General features: G+C 38.8%; 1 protein-coding gene across 2 annotated transcripts in view; it reads right to left on the bottom strand.

Annotated features, from left to right (window-relative positions):
* Positions 1–804: 804 nt before the first annotated feature.
* The window catches only part of SYTL5 (synaptotagmin like 5), a 94424-nt gene continuing 74373 nt past the window's right edge, over positions 805–20855 (bottom strand). Inside the window, exons 11-18 of one of the 2 annotated variants that reach the window (XM_055703027.1) lie at positions 19940–20005; positions 18831–19009; positions 17920–18022; positions 15586–15747; positions 11873–11981; positions 10248–10383; positions 7459–7667; positions 805–6866 (exon numbers count right to left, since the gene is read on the bottom strand). In XM_055703027.1, coding sequence (XP_055559002.1) covers positions 6724–6866; positions 7459–7667; positions 10248–10383; positions 11873–11981; positions 15586–15747; positions 17920–18022; positions 18831–19009; positions 19940–20005 — 1107 coding nt within the window. In that variant the 3' untranslated portion in view covers positions 805–6723. The remainder of the gene's footprint in view (positions 6867–7458; positions 7668–10247; positions 10384–11872; positions 11982–15585; positions 15748–17919; positions 18023–18830; positions 19010–19939; positions 20006–20855) is intronic. The other variant, XM_055703028.1, reaches the window with a different exon arrangement.

Here is a 20855-nt window from a genome sequence, read left to right on the forward strand (position 1 = left end):
GTGAGGGCAAACGAGCCAGCTGTCTGTGCCCAAATCACACCAAGAGACCAGCAAATCCCACGGAGATGGTCTCCCCTTAACCTGGGTGCAGGAACCCAACGGACCGAGCCAGACTTTCAAAGTCCTGCAAAGCAAGCCGAGGCAAGCACAGACCCAGAGCCCAGGAGCATTATTTACCTCCTAGTTCCTCAGGCAGTTGGGAAGGGACAGGAAGACCCCAAAAACCCAGGCAACTAGAGAACCAAAAGAAGATGGAAGAGAGCCCTCAGCGGTAAATTCAAGTGAACGTGACTCAGCTGAAAGTGTAAATTGAGTGTTCAAATGCTTTTTGCTTTTTCTTTAAAATAAATAAATAAATCAGGACCAGTAATTACAGAAAAGTTGCAATTTGAACATACCTGGACTTTCAGGTGGGCAGGAGCTCGAACTAGGGAAGAGGTGGGAGACTCAGAGATGGAAGGGAGGACCTGAACATGCAGGGTTAAGCCACACGTGAAATAATTGTCTAGCAAGAGGGAAGAGAATGCTGCATTTCCCTTATTCTTAGAATTGCATGTTAAAACAGGTTTAATGCTTGTGAAATAAAAAATAGCTTAAAAACACATGAAGTGTAGAAATTAGGACAAACAAAAAAGCAGAGAGCGTGACACTTTCAATGGCATCCCACCTCTGAAGATAGGCCAGGCCTCTTGCATTATTCATCACATGTAAGTGAAGTAATGTCTTTACCTCAGTGAGATAATGTGGGATATTCCTGGGAGACATTCTTATAGCTTGCTGTAATGCATTTTAGGAGAGACAGGACACAGCAAAGTTTTAGTATTTTAATTTAACAGATAGAACAGTAATCTTGACAACAGCTGCAAATGTATTACCAGCCACCTTTGTCCACAAAACTGAACGTACAGTGCACAGTAGTACAAAAATGTTCTGGGCAGGAAACATTTTGTTTTGTCTAAACTTGGGTAGAACTTAACATACCGCTAATACTGTTCATGTCCAGCAGAATAATTAAACAAAGAGCTAGCAACAGATCTTAAGCAGAACAAAGGCAGAACGAGGGATACGTGACATTCACTTAATTGCTACAATGAATGACTACACTTGGCTGTAGGCAAACCTTAATAATTAGAACTATCCTCAAAAATACGCACGGAGCTGTCAGGAGTAGTAGCACACAGATATATATATATATATATATATATTACTGCCACAAAGTAGACCTGCTGAAATAACTAATCTAAATAAAGGCCCAAGATGCAGCAAGGGTAAGTTTCAAAAGCAACCTAAAACACACCTAAAAAGCAAGCTGAGATTCACCTTCCGGTGTCAGTGTCAATATACACAGTATAATTAACACTGTATTAATGCCACTTCTCAAACAGCATTTGCAAAACATGAAATTACCAGGCAGGAAATTCATGGCACACAGTGCTAAGGTTCTGCTAGCGTGCTTCTCAGTATCTCCTGCTGGGCTATAGTAAAAAACACCACTACAAATAGAAGTCTGCATCCTATTTTGGAATTCATCACATGTTCTAACACCATTTCTCTAGGGTTAATAAAAATAAATAAATAATTGTAATTTTCTAGAAACTATTAAAAAAAAAAAAAAAGAGGTGACAAAGCGCATAGACCAGCTCTCATGAGATAATTACTTCTGCCATTGTTGCAAAGTGCTGAAAATCAGTACTGTATGTTAGGGAAGTAAAATTTCAGGTTTTGCCTCATATAGGTGAAAATAAGTGGGACTATCACTTAATTGCTGCATGCTGCCTCCTTCCAGATACTGGTGTATCCAGATTCAGGTAGAACATTCTGGTGAGGGTTGCAGAACTGAAGTGAGGGGTGAAGGAAAGAGGGACCCTTACAAAGATACAGGTACAACCCTTACTATCTTATGTGAATCCACAAACTAGACAGCTGTGGAAATAGGACTCAGCTCTGTTTTGAAGGTGTAAGAGATCCAAGCAGCCTTTCTCTTCACTGACTCTACAGAGCACACTGCAAACTTTATGTGCCTGAAGCTGGGCAATGTGCATATCCCTCAAGAAACCAAAATTCTGCCAGTCTAAATGCAACCTTCCTGTTACCTCTTCTTATCAATTAGCACCAGTGGATGCTCAATGGCTGCTCTGGTGTTACAGTTTAGCTGATGTTTTGCAGACTACAACTTTGAATAAATGCACTTGGCAGGGCCTAACCAGGCAGGACAAGAAAGATAAAATAAAATTAAAAAATGCTTCTTTCATGCTACCTTAGCATAATCTGCATTGGAAGATGCACAGAAGAATAAGCTTCCAGTCTAATGCATCATGATCAAAACATGCTCATCATCCCGATGCCTTCTCTCGTAAACCATCTGCTAAAGCATCCAGTTGGGAAAGAAGGATCAAAATGTGGCATCTAAAAAGGCATTCAAGGAAGGCAATGATACTTGGATTTCCAACACAGGAAGATGGCAACAGAATCCCTCAGAGGCTTTGCAGCTTTCCTCCCACCCTTGCTCAAATGTAAAACAATGCAGGTGGAGGAGATGGGGAGGCCATTTCAAACGTATTTTGACCTGCTTTTGGCATCTAAGCATGCGAGTGAGAGCATCAACATCTAGAAGCCTAAAGCCCCCATATAGCTGATAAAGTGAGCAGAGAAACTTCTGGAGAGCAGGGCTGGATACTAAAGTCTGATGGCAGAACTTGGAGAGCCCTCAGCATCAGCTCTTTTTGGTGGATGCTGGCAATAACCACACTGCCTAAAGATTTATTTACTGTCCCCACTTGACATTTTACAGTAAAAGTTGCACTTTTACTCTTCTTTAATGGGTCAAACCCTCAAAATCTGATCACAAGGGGGAAGAAATAGTGATGAAAGCCCTGTAGTTACCTTGCTAGAAAAATATGTATCAGACTAAAATACACTGTGCAATGCAGAGAAGATTTCTTCACCACTGACGCATCTTCAGTTATTCAAGTCTGTGTGGAAAAATACTTTAGAAATATCAGCTCTGCTGTGTCTGTTTACTCAGGACAGCAGTTTATGAATCAATATTAAAATTGTGGCTATTTTCTCCTAAAAATTAACCTTGACTAAACCATTCATGTGTCTTCAATACCATAAACATACATATACAAAAGGAAGGCTTTGGCCTAATTCCTGGCTTTGTGTCTTTTTGTTCAGCCTAGTAACACACAGTACATGATGATGCACAATTATAGGCAATTAATTCAAATATCTGGGAAACAAGAAATCACATCTGCAGTTAATCATCTTGTGCTTTTTCCAAACCATAAATCAATTTTGTAAAGGAAGAGAACAAAGATGTAAGAGATACAATTAAATGAGACATTTTCCACAAATCAGATGTTTCCTACAAATGTGCCAATAACATCATAGAAAAGCAAAGCTTTCCAAATTGCTCTAGTATTGATATGATGCTCATCATCCCTCCAAGGCTCATTTGAGGCAGAGTGTGATACCTATTATATGCTACCATAATTCAGAATTGTCACAGCTAACCTAGAAGGTAATTCCACCGTAATACTCCAAATCCTATCAACAGCAAACACAACCGCCTTGGCTGAAACCACTTCTCAGGTGAAAGTGTTCCTTTCATATACTGAACTGCAGTTGACAACTACAGCCTATTCATAGCCGGGTCTATAATTTCAGGTGCAGGCCTAGAGTGAAGTTTTGGCCATTTGGAAGGAAAAAGCAGAATTTAAAAGCCTGCGTATGAGCTGGGTGGCACTTCCCAGGCAAGTCCATTCACCACAAACTCTACCATAGGACCAAAATAGGCAGAAGATGTAGTAAAGCACAGACTTTCCTTTCAAAGCAAGACTTGATTTAGCTAAAATGTTCATGCTTAGGTGGTTAGAAAATACTGTTCAAAAATTAGACAAACTCTTGTACTCCATGTAAAAATAAATGGTTTGGTTCAGTTCAAAATTATTTTAAGGTTTTCAATTTTGCAAGAAAAAAGGTGTCCATTTTGGTGTCCCACTTCAGAGGATTTTTTGTGTTCTTATTATTTTTCCCATTTTCACCGTCAAAATGAAATGAAACAGAACTATCCCATTGCCCAGTGCTCCTCTACAACTCTAGCTGGAATTTTGCCCTGAAGAATCATTTTCTTTAGATTTAATAAGCTTTACCTTTTTGAATCAACTTCCAGGAAGTGAAAAATCAAGCTTGTTCCTCTATGTCAATATAATATTATTATTCCCAAAATAAATAAAGGTTTGCAGTACAAACAACCAAGAAAATTCAGACTAGTTCTGTTAGAGGGAGGGATAGTTCAGGTGGCAAAAGTTATGTTTGGTTTCACTGGGGATACTGATACAAAAAAACCCAACAACCCAAACCTAATACTTAAAGGAAGACTACTATGATAAGAAAATGGTCATAAATGTATGTGCTTGATATTTGTGCTCTGATTTATCAGTTCACAGCATCTGTGGCATAAAATGAAAAGACAGCTAAAACTAGACTACACTTGCTCCAGTGCCCAATTTGAGCAGAACTTCAGAGAAAATGAAGAATTGATAAAGAAGGAAAATAAAGTCAGTTTCCTTGAGCAAGTACTGACTTCTGGTTCCCAAACAGATTCTCCAAGGGAATTTTATTTTCAAAGAGGACTTGGTAATTTCTGAAAGTTGTGGATCTCAAACTGGGCAAAGCAGTACCTCCAATGATTTTTTAAAGTCATATCAGAAAATATTCACAATGAAACAAACTGTTTTATTAAAACTAAGATACTGTTTTTAACAACAACAAAATTATCTGTTAGTATTAGGATTTTAAAAGACTGCTTGTAACCTTCCCCACAGTTGCAAGTCACTCAAACCAAAACCAGTATACAATATCCTAAAAAAAAAAGGAATGGACATCACATTTTAAGGTTTTGGATTCAGCTTTAAATACATGTACATAATTGTACACTAAAACAGCTAGAGATATCAAATTTCCAGCTGTCGTTACTCTGGCTATTCATATTCTGTTGTTCAGTCTAGATTTCTTGCAGGTTCTGATTGTGAAGAACAACATTTGTATCTCAAAAAAAAATCAGATTTTATGGTCTTTGTTCTTCACAGAAATCTTTTGAATACTGATGTTTTGATCTACAGGGAATGATACATTCTTTGAAATTTTGGGGGTTTTCCAGTAATCTATGTAAGGATTGTATTTCCATATATTTCAATTTGTTTCCTTAGTACTAATACTACTTCCAAAAATAAAACATTTGAGGAGAAGAATAAAAAAGGTAGAATGGCTACAGATTAATTTACCAGTTCAAGTAGGAAGCTTTCTAATTCTGGAAAATTCTGAAGAAATGTTGTTCAGTCAGTTTGCTGATCTTCCTTTGTCTTATACCCTGAGCAATGACATGCCACACAATTACATTATCATCCAATCTTGCAAGCAGACATGTGCTGTCCTTGAAAAAAGATTATAATCTTATCTCATTACGGTAGGAGTAGCCCACAACAACTATTCAAAACAGTATGCTCTTCACAGATGACCTGTGTAAGTCCCCAAAGGTTGGTGGATTTAAGCAGGTGTAAAATCACTTTAGGAAACCAAGTAGCAGAATTACTGTTGAACAATTGTCACAGTTAATAAGATTAATGATTGAATTGGCCAAACCTCACTCTTATCATTAAATCTACTGTTAAGTTGCAGGGGGATATTCAGGAGAAAAAAAGACCTACTCTGGTTAATAATTAATGTGAATGGGCATGTGTTTGAATCCCAGCACATTCAGAGAAAATTCCACGGTTGTGCAAATCAGTCTGGCCTGTGCTTTACACGTCACTTTGCTACATGATCTGTTGAATGAAGGTCTCAGATAACTGTCTCCAAACGCAGTATGTGTCTCATCTCAGCGATGTATGAGATGGGGACAGGCATGTGAACATACTCCCTCTGTATGGCATCAGAAGGTCTTGGCTAGAGCTGTCAGCTGAATGAAAAACACAGTAATGCCATGTAGTTCTGGAAACTGGGGATTTGTTATGATTTATTTTCATTAGAGGCTCTTTGATTACATTGAACCAAGTCTGCCTTTTATACGGTGCACTAAACTAACCCAGAGAATGCCAGGACACCAGCACCGTACACCAGCTCACCTGCTGCCTATTTCTAGCGTGCAGCACAGTGCATTGGCCTTCCTTGGGGAGCTGCCCGGTGCCAAGCCTGCCACCCTGCACAGCCCAACAAGCAAACATGAGAAAGGAACGTTGTTTCTTATCCTTCACAACATTATGGCTTCTTATCTTTCAAGTGCCAAAGCACAGACTTGCCCTGGATCTGCTTCTATGGTATCACTGCTGTCTCCTAGGCCATCTTTGACCCAGAAGGAGATACGTAAGCCAGGCATTACTTACAAAATTACTAACTAGAGAATTTTCTGACTTTGTGCTCCCCATAGGCAGAGGTGTTCATCAGCTGCACACCAGTCACCAGAAGGGACAGAGAAAGCCAGTCCGATCTCTGTACGAGGTCATATTCTCACTGGCTTCAGGTAAAACATAATCCGTACAAGGAGCCTGGGTTAAAAACATGCGCATGAAAGTGCAGAATGCATTAAAATCTCACTTGGAGCCTTAATCTCCAAGGCAAAGAGTACAACAACTTTCCCACTTTCAAATGGGCAAAGTGACGAAAGCCTGAACACCACCGAGGTCAGGAGTACCTGTGGTACCCCTCAGTAGTTAAAGTCTTTCAGAGTCTGCGTTTTCCCATGCTGGATCTCAGCATTAATATCCCCTCCACAGGAGCTCCCGGACTGTCAATCATCTTCTGCCAGAGGTGCTGCTCTTCCCCTTGAGAGTCCATCCAGTCGACCTCCTTACCATTACTTACACCTGGCAATTATAAAAACACGAGGTATTTCTCCATGTTAGTAAGCAGTTATTTAACATCCTTGCTCATTCGCTCCAACAGTGTATAAGAAAGATGATAAGCGCTTTACACCACCTATACAGGGAGTTACACTGAAAACAGGTGGCTCCTGGAGAGCACCAGCTTGTCATTAAACTTTGTGGCACATGGACAGAGGCACATAAACCTCCCCACTCTGCACCACAAGAAACTTTGTCCTAACAGAGGAGGAACGGATTCATGCCTCTTCCAGATCACACCTTTGTCAGCAGAAAGGCTGTTGCTGGACATAAGTAGTCTCCTCCTTCTCACCAGGATGCTAAGAAACACTTCCAAGGTATTCCCAGTTGTTCTAGACTGTGCAGAAATACAACTGGGCACCAAATTTCTGTGTCTCACTCAATGGAGGAAAGAACTAATCTACAGATTACATGTCTTCTCTCTCTTGTCTACTGCCCCAAGTTCCCACATACTTGCCATATGCTCAGTAACATTTCTGTCCATATACACGAATCATGTGGGGTGAGGAAAGAAAGCAGCATAAGGAAAGCAATCATGAGTCAGATGGGTCCTCACCATTTCCAGTGCTCAAACGGACACCTCCCAAAAAAATGTTACTGGAGAGCGACTCCTTGTCCCACACAGTCAGCTCTAGGCAGACGTTATGTAGATCCCTTGAATTCAAGCCACTGAAAGCAAAGGTATGATTCCACTGGGGGTTCACACTCTTTCTTATTATGGGAGTTTTGTGTTTTGTAGCTTTGCTGTCATCTGGGAGTAGGTATCTGGGAGATACAGAAAAGGAAAACTGAGTATGTAGAGTGATTGTCACATAATATTAACATATAATTACAATCATATAGAGGCTTAAATGGGATCAGGACCCCAACTTCCCACTGTTAATATATCTAGCATGTACTTGAAGTGCATATTTCACATTTGTGCTCTGTTTGTTCTTCTGTTTGTTCATCAGTTATCACCAGCAGAAACTTGAATTAGGTCTCCTTGCCTCAAGTCTTGGGTCTTAACCACCATCTTTTTAATTCAGTGAGGATAAATATGGACAGAATCATAAAAACACTGGCTAGAAGGAGCCTCTGGAATCACCTTATCCAGTGTCCTTCCCAAAGCAGGACACGAGGTCCTCCAGAAAGAAATGAAAATGACTGATAAGGAAGGAACTTCAGCAGCTTTGCATCATTAATTTGAGTTGCCTAAAGCCCCATTCAGTGCAGAAACACAAAAGCTGTGAAGTCTGACAGGTTCTTCACACTTCACGTTCACTGGAGAATTCCTCTAGTGAAACTAGAAGAATTTAATACTCTAGTTGAAAATCAGAGGTCTCTACAAATTTTCAGTCTGTACCTTCTCCTTCAGCAAAGCTAATGCAGTAACTATGTGGTCGCACATAAACACTAAGGGGTCAGACATACAGACAAATTGCATCACTAGACCTCGATCAGGATTCCTGTGCAGGCTTTTACTTGACAATAAACATGAGCTAGTTACTACAGTAGGCTAACTGTGGGCTAATCTATGCCAGATTACCTCAAGCTAACAGTGCAGCTTAGACCACTGCAGCATCTCAACTGGTTCATGGCAACTTGATTGTGCATTTGGCCATGACACATGGCAGACCAGCAGTCCAAGGTAAACGGGGTCCTGTTGCACTGTACTGAATGATCCACGTCAGCAGTAGCTGACACCACTAACTAATTATAGTCCGAAGAATTATTTGCCCCACTTTGCTACTGCTAGTGTAAAAAAACTTTGACAACATTTTCTCCCTGAAGTCTGTTGCGACCTCCAGGTGGGAGCGAGCTGCAGGGGTATCAGACAGTCTGTTTTCAGTAAAAGGAAATGCCTTCACACATGTTAGGAAAAGAAACATGGCATGGGAGAACAAATGCATAGGAAGAACAGCTCAAACTTTTCTGCATGACGTCTATGAGCTTAGTGATAGTTTGAATCACACTACAACATCAAGATAAATTTTGTTGGCTCCTCCAAGGCATTAAAGCTGGGATGTTTTCTATGATCTCCATTTAGTAACAATGCTCAAACCATTACTAATGAACTACAGCATATCTAAAAGTCAGCAGTTCTGAAAGCTAGCAATAAGAGCAAAAACTGGTAAAGAGAAACGCTTTAAGTTATCTGTTTTTTCCTAAATGTAACACTTTTAACATATAACTTACATTTATGAAAAATCCAGTATAATGAGGTATGCAGGATTATGGTCATTTTATTCAAAACAGGTATATTCTAAATGTAACATTTTCTGTATAGTTTGGATTTTGACTGTCTGACACAAAATGTTGCTTATCTAATAAAAAGGTGCATATATGTCATACTCTGTATATTTTTATGTATCCACATGCATACAGGCACATGACACAGACCTTAAACTTTTCAAAATTATACATCTTTAAAATCAAACCTGAAAGCCATCAGAGCAGAAGTTTTAAACATCTTCTGTCAAAGAATATTAAACGTTAACAAGACACTAAATTAGAGTTAAGACGCTATGTTTGAAATCAGTGACAAACTTCCTTGGAATCCTCAGGGTTTAAATGTGCGCCTTGACACTGTGCTGCATGCCAAAGAGCTTTCCCAATTAAGCACTACGAAAAAACCCCAACCCAAAACTATGTATAGTTTAAGTGAGAAAACTCTTTTCTCACTTAGCATATTTACTGGAATCAAAACAGAATTTCCTCACACACTTAATCAGTTTTCTTTTTCTGTATGTTTCAGGTGACATCCATTAGAAAGAAGCTCAACTTGATGGAGCGTGCCAGCTTTTATAGGTGCTATTTGCAGTTTTCCAGGGAATCCAAACAGACTTCTATCTTCCTGAAAATAAGTTTCTTATTCAGGACTAGTCTGGTTATTCCTCTTATTAAAAAATATGTACAGTTTCAATTTACTGAAAATGTAAATGCCACCATCAGATCAGGTATCATCTCCAGTGTGAGAGCCCTAATTTACAATTTCTTGCCTTCAGGAGTGATGAATATTCACCTACCTCTCTCTACCAACTCAGTGGAAATGTTTTCTTTTCTAAACATTATATTCTATAACAGCATGCACATCAGCACACTGGATACTTATGTATGAACAGTTCTGTTTCTTGACTGAGTGGTATGTAAATACAATTGTATTTAACCGCTGGGCCAAGTCGTACCTCTCTGCCCTTATTCCACAGCATTCTTCTCTTCAGCATACTATTTCAAGGTGCCAGTTGCTTTTCAGGACTGACACTCCATACACACATATAGAGGCATATTGAAAAAAAATGGGTCAGCCAAAATGTGATTCAGTGCAGCCATTAAAAAAATGGTGAGAAAAAAACCCCCACAAACCCTTTCACGAATGTGTCGGATGTGCCTCCTGATTTCACTGCTGTTAAATTCTTTGCTTCTTTGATGAGGACTTCTAATATACCTCCAGCTGGCATGTGAGAGTCTCCCTTTTTTCCTTTTTTAAAGGTCTTCTTTCCTATACATACAATAGAGTTGCAACATCATCATCAGAAATTATATATACATTGCAAGGCTGTAGGCAATGTAGATTGTCTTTCCTAGATTTTTAAAAATCATCTAATGCGATGGGATTAAAGTATTACTTATAAGGAGATTCTAATTCTCTACGGGTAGAGAAACTAATAAGGCTGAGGCAGAAAAATCACTCCATATATGATAAAGAACTTGACCATGTAACTAGCTAGTCCTTGCTGGACACAATAGGGTGCCCCATCTGAAGTACTGTCTGGTAAGTATTTGTGGATTACTATGCTGAACGCAAAGAACTGCATGTCCTGTATGTCTTACCCTCTTTTCAGAATCCACTTCCACCACTGATGTTAAGGCAGCCCTACATCACAAGAAAGGTATAAAAAACTCTGTCCCAAAGCTTAAAATGTAGAAATACACCAGAAGTATTCTGTGTGTAAGGATGCACTGCTCCTCAGAGACCATGACAAAGGACCAGTGCTCACTGACACCCTACTGCTTTCAAACAGCAGCATGAGGACACGTGTACTTGCTGCTGCTGCAGATTCTAGAAGGCTTATCAGCAGGGATTGTACACACTCATTAAGGCTAAAAAAATCAGAAAAAAAAGATCAGGAGTGATGTTAAAACGTACTAATTTAAAAAAATGCAGATAGTGATTATCTGCACTTTTTAGACATCAGCTCTTAAGAGAGAAAACCATGGAATTACTGGAGGGAATGTCAACTGTCCAAAAAAAAAGAAAAAAAAAAAAAAGGTCGTCATATATCTATCAAATTCTAATGCTAACAAGCAATACCATCACTAAGACAGTGCTATATCTGTGTCTGGTATATACATATACACTCAGGTGCTACCCAGTGATTGCCTTCACTTCAGATGATTGCTGTGCTTCATGCTACTACAATGTGAAAAGTTAGTAACTGTTTTCCCCTATTCATCGCTGATGAAAAGAATGGCTCACCCTAAAGAATTAAAATAATATTTCACAGGACTGAATTACAGCAGTAATACAGTAAAACAGAGCAAAGAAAACAGTGTAAAAAAAAAAAGTGAAAATGAGGAAATAGGTATACTTAAGGACAATTAAGCACGAAGAACTAAGTGAAGTTATTATTTTGATCAGTTATATGCTGTATATAACTAGCTGAACAAAGAACCCACAGACTATGTTACAGACTATTCATTTCTATGTGGCTGCCCTCAATCGTGTTATCTAATGTCTGCATTTTTTTTAATTAGGTCACAGCCATGCATCAACACTTGACTGCACACTTCTCTCTCCTTAAGATCAACGTAACAGAAGAGGATGGAGCAGGAGGAAAATACTCACAGTTCAAAATTTCCACAAATAAAGACAACTAGCATATTTAAGTATGATTTCAATCTTCAGTAATACCATTACTTCACCCTAGACGAGGATTTTTAATACTCAGAGGGATGTTGTCATATGCTGCCATTAATGTTTGTTTTACCTTGAAACTGCCCTAGAGGAAGCATTAGGTTTCTGTCTGGGGGAATGTAACGTAAAACAACTGTCAGTTCTCCTTTATATTGAAGCCCAACATCTGTCACAACCTCCACCTGAAAAGAAAAAAAAACAAACAAAACCCCCAGAAATCCAGCTACGGTTAATCTTTCACCTTTTGATTTTAATTTTGTTGTACTGATACAGTACACTTCTTAAACATACCAAGCCACTTTCAGATAATTAGACATTCCAGACTGAATGCAATCATATTTCAGAAAACTATGAGCCAGGGAATGCAAGCTCCCAGAAGAACGTGGCATTAGACACTGTTCAGTGAACACACAAAGGAGAGAGATATCTTAACATGAATAAGTGAAGCAAACAAACAGAAAAAACCCTCAAACTTATTTCTGGACATATAAGCTGTAGCTAATTTAAGCTGACATTCAGCCCTCATTTCCTCCAATCAGTATTTTAAACCATAATCAGTTTCATGTATTTTAGAGGAGTCATTCCTGAGTCACTCTTGCAACAGAGGTGTGGGGAACAAACGCAAGGGAAGAGAGCAGAGCATAGCTCTGAAATAGAAAAAAAATATTGAAAACTGTTATTCCCAATGTCTTTCTCCTTTTCTACACAGCTACTATTTCTGTATATTTTTGTTTTATAAATGTTTGAATCTTGGTCAGAAAAAATGCATTCAGTGTGCTTCAGAACATCCTTGATGAACATCAGGCCTTCACTGATGTGTGCTGAATTTCCATTCACATTTTACGAAGTGGGAAACTACATTTTAAAAACAAAAGATACAACAACACAGGGATAACATGTTATGCCACTTCAAACTGATTTCTAGAAAAATAGAGTGCAGTGAAAAAATGTGTCTTGCACGTTTACATTAGAGATCAGGTCTATGAAAAACTCAGGCATATGCTAACCTCACTCAGTGATGTCACTAAAGGAGGTGGAACTACCTCAGATGCTTGCATTTCTGTACATGCTCCAGTGCTTTGGTTTGGGTACAAACAAACAAATCTTCCTGATGTCTATAACAGCAGAAAAAGCATATGTATAAAGGGAGAGGACCCTCAAGTGTTGTAAGACACACTCCAAGGTACCACACAAGCCTTTAAAGAACTGCTTATAGATGAATGTCTGATCTGTGACAGTATTTCTCTCAGATGCATTCAGCTTGTTTCCTGACTCCCCAGGAGAAGTCAAAAGTCTATTATCATGAGAAAACTGAACCAAAAAAAAATCCACCAGAAATACATACAGCAATACGCACAGAGTCATCATTGCCTTCATATCAGACTCCAGGCTAAGGCACTAACCATGTTTAATGGAGCTAAGGATGGGACAGGGAACAAAGCAGTTTTAGTGATAACACGGCCCTTTTGTGACTCAAAAACAGGCATTCCTGCAATGACTCTCAAACAGTCCTATCTCCACCAGTGTCTGATGCCAGTTGCTCAACAGAGGACAAAAGAAAACCTGTGGTAAATGGCTGTGGAATACTTTGCACACCATCTAAATCTTGCCAGTCAGACAGCTCACTTGTGGTCTAAACTATGCAAGTTTAGGATCAAGTTTCCCATGAAGGCAGCAAATATTATTTTTTTCTGTTCTACTGGTGGACAAGCGATGGTATAAGTTCTTACGTCAGGAACAATTTGTCAACCTCCTTGCCAAACCCATATACATAACAGGGCGCTAGACTCTGCCCCCTCTTTAACAATAGAACTATTTTATCTTTTTCTGATTTAATCACACTCCTCTTGAAAACAGACATTCAATGCTCACAGAAGTAGGTCTTAAAGTCTCCAACCTTTTCACTAAAGCAGCTAAATGACAAGTAAAGTGTAATAAAACCTGGGGAATTTCACCGCCATTCCTGTCTCTATCGGGCAGTTCATATGAGAGAACAGCATGTGATTTGCATGTGTATTAACCTGAGCTTTTTTTAAAAAAAAATCAAAATGCAATAATTGATATTATTACCTTTGCTGATCAAAAATCTTAGCAGCAGTTTAAATTTAGAAACATTATTTACAACAACTTAGGAGGCAGAGACCAATTCTGTCTTTGCTTTCTTTGGTAAAAAAGAACTCATTTAAAAATCCTTTTAATGGGTTTGGAAATAATCAGACAGCACCTTCCAGCTGGAATAGTTTAAACGCTTAGTGCCTCGTTACTTTTTTCCTGAGCAGGAAAGCTTCGTGACTATCTTTTTTATTTTTTTCTCTTCCCCTTAGGATTAAAAGAAACCACCCATACACACACAAATCCCCTAAGACTGACATGAGATGAAAAGAAACTACTGTATGAGAAGAAGCTCAGTTTGAGACCCACATTGCGCAAAAACTGCAAGCAAAACAAATACTGGATGTGTATCTTCTTGTTGTAGACTGGTGGGTACCGTATAATAGCAACATCTGACACCAGCCAGAGCTATGACAGCGATTATTAGACATTAGTAGACATTTCTTCTACTTCAAGGGAACCCAACGAAAGCAATTTACATGAAGTAAGCTTGTAAGGAGGACAGTATAATTTTGGCCTGGACACAGTGTTGACTGAAACATGTTTGCCACTTTCTTGTCCTGGTCTCACTTTGCCTGGACCATGAAGGAAGGGCTGGTGGTCACGGTAGCCCTTATTAACAAAGCTGAACTAGAAAACTCGGAATGATCCTCCTTGCCACTTATAAAGTGTGAAGTATGTAAGTGTTCAAAGAAGAGACCAATTTCCTTATGTATCTTCTGGCAAATTAATTACTAAAATATAAATTTGTGACAGTTTAGATGTAGGCCCCACTTAGCACTATACCTAGCAATCAATTATACAGCAGTCACATCCATTTCCCATCTGAGAGAAAGGCACAAATCAAACACACCCTCCTGAAATCTGAAATGTAACACTATTTCCTTAAATATAAGGAACACAGAGCGAACAAGTCATCTGAGTCAATCTCCACATCGCTTACGGTACAGCCTTGGATTTTTCTGCAACAAGAAAAACACTCTTTCTGAAACGGCAGTCTAAGCCACTGGAATGCCTGGGGATTCTGGCTGCAAGCAAGGCAGGAGCCTTTAATCCTCTAGCTTACAATAGCATTTTGAACCTCTTCCTGCTTTGGCAAAAGTGTTTATTTTTGAGTGTGCCCTAGACACAGAAGTCGTCCTATCCTTAGTTAAGTGCAATGACAATCTTGTTTCAGAGACCAATTGATTTGCCTGCTGAGAAGCTTTATCTTGTACCTTCCTAGTTAAGGTGAATAAGAGGTTAAGAAGTCATTTTGTCACAGCTGAAAGGTGTAAAGCACTTAAAACTGAAACCAAAAAAGGTCTATTTCTTTAATAAATTGTTAAGGGTTCAGTAAGGGGAGTGGTAGGAAAGTCCCTTGTTTTATGTACTATTCTTAAAAAGTAATTTCTTAACTAGGTCATTTTTCCACTGCGCTTTATTACGAGATGAACTTATACTTTATTAAAAGGTGGGGTTTCTGTTTGTTTTTAAGTAGCCAGTCATGTCTACCGTTTTCATAAAGACTTTAAATCCAATATGATTTGATTGAATAAAGAACAAAGATATTATTTTTATTACCATATTAGACACTCATAAAGTCCCATTTTATAAACACATTCCAAAGGAAAAATAACTAAGCCTTGGTAATTTCGCTACACAGCACATTCACTGGCCCCTGAAAACTCTTACCTTGGGCTGGAGCACAAACCACTCATCACACTGATTTTCAAAGTTCCAGGAATCAAATGGAATTTCCACCTCCCCAAGGAAGCTGTTGCGTCCGAATCTGTCATAGTGCCAGACAGAAAGCTGCAGGGTCCTGGTTTCTAGCTGTGTGTGACTGATGACATACTACCAACAGAAAAAAAGTAAAAGAAACTCTCAGAATAAGCAGAAATAATAGTTTCCATGGAGCCTTTTATAGCTCTAGCTCAATTTCACAAAGCCCACAGCAGCTAACAAATGAAGCATGAAAGATTTGTTTTCTTTGCAAACAAGATTGATCTAGCCAGAAAACTCACAATGTTAAATCTAACTCTCTTCTTTGCAGTATACATACAGTGGTAATTGTTACTATCATAATTGTGTTTTTTCTGTATTACTTACTGGGTATTTATGACTATAAAGTAAATTGTGACGCTTAAAACTATGAACCTGCTCATTTCTTATAAGTCTATGTAAAAGAAGCAGTTCGACATCCAAGTTTAGTTCGTAAGAAGAAACCCCCACTGGTTCTTTCACTCTGAAAAAGAGTCCGCTATACACTACTTCCTAGAAATAGTGTTATCTCCTTTTCAATTGTATCTTTGTAACTTACAAAAAATTGTTCTAAGAACAAGTAAAACTGCATCTGCAAAGCATGCACCAAGCGTATCAGTCTTAAGAACCACTGTTGGGCTATTAAAAAACTCCTCTGAAGAAACACTGTATTTTAGCAAATACACAGAAAATTATAAACATCTGGAAATCTAGCTCTGCACACACTGCTTTTAGCAAAAGGCCTATTAATTCCCTGAAAGTCACCCTTCTCCTAGTGTTAGCTGAAGAGACCCAGATGTCTTCTTTTTTGCATCAGGAATAACGTCTGGACACAGACACGTATTCTCCAAAAGCTGAAACAGTCAGGTCAGTTGGCCAGCCACACAAGTAGGCTATTTGTGTACAGATATGTCTGCAAAGCTTAATCCTAGATGCCAACAATTCCACTGTGAGAGATGCCGTATTTAGCAACAATGGGATAAAAGTCAAAGAGGGAAGATACAGACAGATTTAATTATTTTTCTTTTCTTCTTTTAACAGTAGTTACACTTGGGATGAACAGATGCAGCTCTTGCTTACCTACCCACAATTCAAGCAAGCCCTCTGTTACAATTCGCATTTTTAGCAAGCTGCCAGGTGCCATCCTCAGCAAGTTTTCTACCAACAAACATGTTCAGTACTACGTTCCTTGCTAAATAGTCTTAACACCTTTTTTTTCCAGTTCAGGCAAGTCTTAACTTTACTACAAACCATTTAAAAATGAGGCTATACAAGAGACTTTCCCTTGGCAAGCAGTCTGGCCAGACCAAGTGTGTGCATCTGCAGAATGGTTTTGTAGCCACGTTAAGCCAAGTATACTGGCCAGGGAACATCTTTTAGCCTCTAGTTTAAGAAAGTTATTTAAAACATCGCTGAAATTACAAAAGAGAAAAAAACCAAATGTCAGGACAAACTAAAAAGTTTCAGGCCTCATGACAGCCTGCTGGGATAACTCTCATCAATTGCCAGGAAGGATAACCATGGGGAATCACCAGGAGCCTTGCAGTCCAGGTACCAGACAGGCAGGGAACTGGGCAGACACTCTGCCCTTCCCACCTGCACCACAGAGCTGAGGTGGTGAGTAAGATGCTTGTGAGGAGCTCAAAAAAATTCACCCTCTGTAGTGGATGTGGGTAAACAGCAAGGAGAGGAAGAGTCTGGGCATTGTGCTCCACCAGGCCTCAAGAAATTAATGTCATTGCCTTTTGCAACAGAAAATTAACTTCACCACAGCTCTTTAGGAAGGCAGGTAGTGAAACTGTTGTTGGCATTTTCTTACCAAAGTCAGTTCTGCTTTAAAAATAAATTAAAGCCTCCAGAGAAATTCAGATCTTATGGGAAAAATTTAATTTACCTTAAAAATCAGTTAGATGGGAAGCTTTAAACTAGCTTTACTGCAGCATTAGTTGCTAACTTAGGGTATACGAAATCTTTAAGGTGCTTTTAACAAATCTGAGCTCAGGTTAGACGGGAACATAAGTTTTGAAAGAGATCTATGGAAACTAATACAAGTTTTACCTGCAAAGAGGAGAACCAAAGAAAAACACCTCCTCAATGCTGAAAGCCAGAACTTACAACTCATAGGCTAGAAATTTTTGCTTAAATACCTTCCCTTTTGAGGCATCTCTTCCAAATTCTAATTCCCATACTGGAACACATATAGAAAATGCCTATAAGCACAAGTCGAACATTCATCCCAGCCTGAGAGAGAGACAGTGTTCTCACCTTCAGTGTTTCATTAAATTCTGGATTGGTGCTGTTACTTTTAATTTTGGTCTTGCGTTTACTTTGGCGGGACTTATCAGGCAGAAGGTATGCTTTGACATATCTGCAGATCAAGTAGGAAATTATTAGTAAGGAATAAAAATGATCAGTTTGAGCAAGGACCTGACATCGCTACATCAGCAACACGTATGTGGAAATTAATTTTTGCAGTCTAAACAACATACATACGTAACACAGAATGTGTGAAACATGGAAAGGTTTTGTCTTTATCTACAAACATAGCAATGTTAGTCAGATAGGATCAGAATAACAAAAGGCAGAGCTAAATTAATTTACTTATCCTCAGAAATGCAGAAAGCTTTGCTAACACTTTCCCTCTTGTAGTATGTGAGAGTGAAGAACTTCATACCCTACATACTATAGGATTACACATGATTAGAGATACTAGTTATTGCTTCCTCATGAGAGAATTTACAAATTATACTGAAAACTATAATGAGAAGCTCAGAAAACAAGGTCTTTGCAAAGTGAATCTATGGATGCATGAAACCAAAGTTACCTCTATCCCCCCATCCCTCCCAAACATTACTCCTCTTACATACTTTAGTTTTGATTCTAGAAGAAATAATTTCAACCTCCCTATTCCTTCATATTTTTTCCCTTTTACTACCAAACAGGTTGATAATTCAAATAATCTTATTTTTTCCCCAGAACAGGCACATGTTGCCCTAAGAAACATACTGAAAATGCATTTCCCACAGGGAATCCAAACCCAGCTATCATCAGAATGCTGCCTTGTAGCAACTGGATCCTATGAATTCTCGGGCTCATACAGCAACCCCAGAATACAGCACGTGACATGGTGGAGGACACCACTAGCAGAGTTTAAGGAAATTCTTCTTTGTGCTTACGGATCAGTCCTCTGCTTCTTCTCATCTGCAAGAGCCAGGTTTCTGCAACTTTTCACCAGGATATTGAGGGCACCTGTTTTGTAGCTGTAGTTGATGTTGAGAAGGATTTCACCACTGACCTTCACGTTGCCATAGTCACCAGTTTCACTATATACACTCAGCATGCTGTTAATGCTAGTCTGGAGGGGGAGAGAAAAAGGTCTTAGAGGCTTAAAAAATTACTCTTTTCCAGAATCTGGGGGTTTTGTGCAGCTACAGCCTTGCAATATTATCACACTTGTTAGGACTTGCTATGAAAACAGATTATTTCGTGGAACAAGAATACCACCATTTGATGTGAAAGGGAATGAGAACTATAATTAATGATAGCTTAAATGTCTAGACAGTTGATGTTTTCCCGTGCAGGACTGAAGCCTATTTATAAACATGACTAAATCTAAATTACCACCATTTAATTCATGCATGAACTGAAGAGCAGACGGGCTACATAAACTGTAAGCTCACGTAAGTTCCAAGCAGAAAAAATATCACCTGTCTGGCTCACTTGTCCACCTAATTTTTACTGAGTCTCATAAGGCAGCTGCTGATAGAACCATTAGAAAAAGTTATAAGGAGGTTCCCTGTAATACTAGATGGTATAAAACCATATTTGTTTAAAGTGACACCCACCTCTCACCAGCAATTCTACAATAATGAGCAAAATTCAATATCCACCATTTCTGCAATTTTCCTAAAGCCAAAAAACTTTAGCAATAATCCCACTAAATTTTCCACTGCAACATAAACATGTAATTCCTCAATTTCTTTTTTTCACTCATACCATGCAGAGTATTGCTATGAGGATTTCCTCTTCCAAAAGATTGCAATTATGAAAGAATTAAATATTTTTAAAGAAAACCAGAGCAATATGCATGTTGCCAGAACTAAAGGCATTTGAGAAATCTGATGCATGTTTTCCTTTGAGTCACTGAGCTCAAAAACATATAAAACCATCTAAATTCTAACACATAGGAACCTTGCAAGACACACAGGTACAGTCTTCAGCAAAAAGAGAGAAAAGAGAGAGAAACCTTAAAAGTAAGCTAAGCAGAGGATTCAGGAGAACTCACAGTATCACCATCTGTTTCAGGCACATTTAAATACATCCATTTTCTGTCAGAGCCTTCTGTGGAGTTCTTTAAAGAAGGCAGTGCAAAAGATCAAGAGAAAAGACCATTAGATAGCTGCAATAAGAAAGAGTAAGTGCAATAAGTAAATCTTTACCTACACAGACAAGTAAAGGGAGTTTGTACTGCAAAGCCATAGCAAGCAAGAAAAAGCTACCAGCAAATCAGAGAAGTGCTGTTTTCCATATACTTCAAGTATTGAAGGACACAGAGCTCAAGGTAATTAAACAGAAATGAAGTATCGGCTGTTTCAAAATAAACAAATTACATTTTAGAACACCAGCTCAGCAGATTTGGATTTGTATCGGTTTGTATTTGGATTTGTCTTCACGTCTGCATGAAGACAATCCTCACTTAAGTCAGTCAAAAGCTAAGCATTCATATATTGGTAGAATCAGCACCCTTGTAAAAAATCCATTTATCTGTGGAGTTTGTAAGAATAATGAAAAATGCACACAAATATTGAAACATGATGCTTGTTTGGGAACAAATAGAATATGGGGGGAAATATTTTCATCCCTCTGCTTGCTACTGCAGTATCCAGAAATCTCTATTAAAGACCTCAAGGGAAACTACACATTGATCCGCTTTCTTCCAGCTGCTGGAAGGAAGGAAGGAAGGAAGAGCACAGTCAAGGGGAAGAGCCACACAAAAAGAATTGGTCTGTGACAAAACTCAACTCTCCCAGCACCTCGCCTAACGGCCCTGCAGCACAGAAAGCTGGAGGAATAAGCAGGCCTGTGTCAATAATTTAATGACAGACATGAAAAAACAGAACAAGCAATCATTACCCATAAAGTTAATTTTATATGTCATATAGGAATAATAAAAGGCAAAAAAAAGTGCTGGGTTTTTTTTT

This window comes from Falco cherrug, chromosome 2 (genome assembly GCF_023634085.1).
Source record: "Falco cherrug isolate bFalChe1 chromosome 2, bFalChe1.pri, whole genome shotgun sequence".
NCBI lineage: Eukaryota > Metazoa > Chordata > Aves > Falconiformes > Falconidae > Falco > Falco cherrug.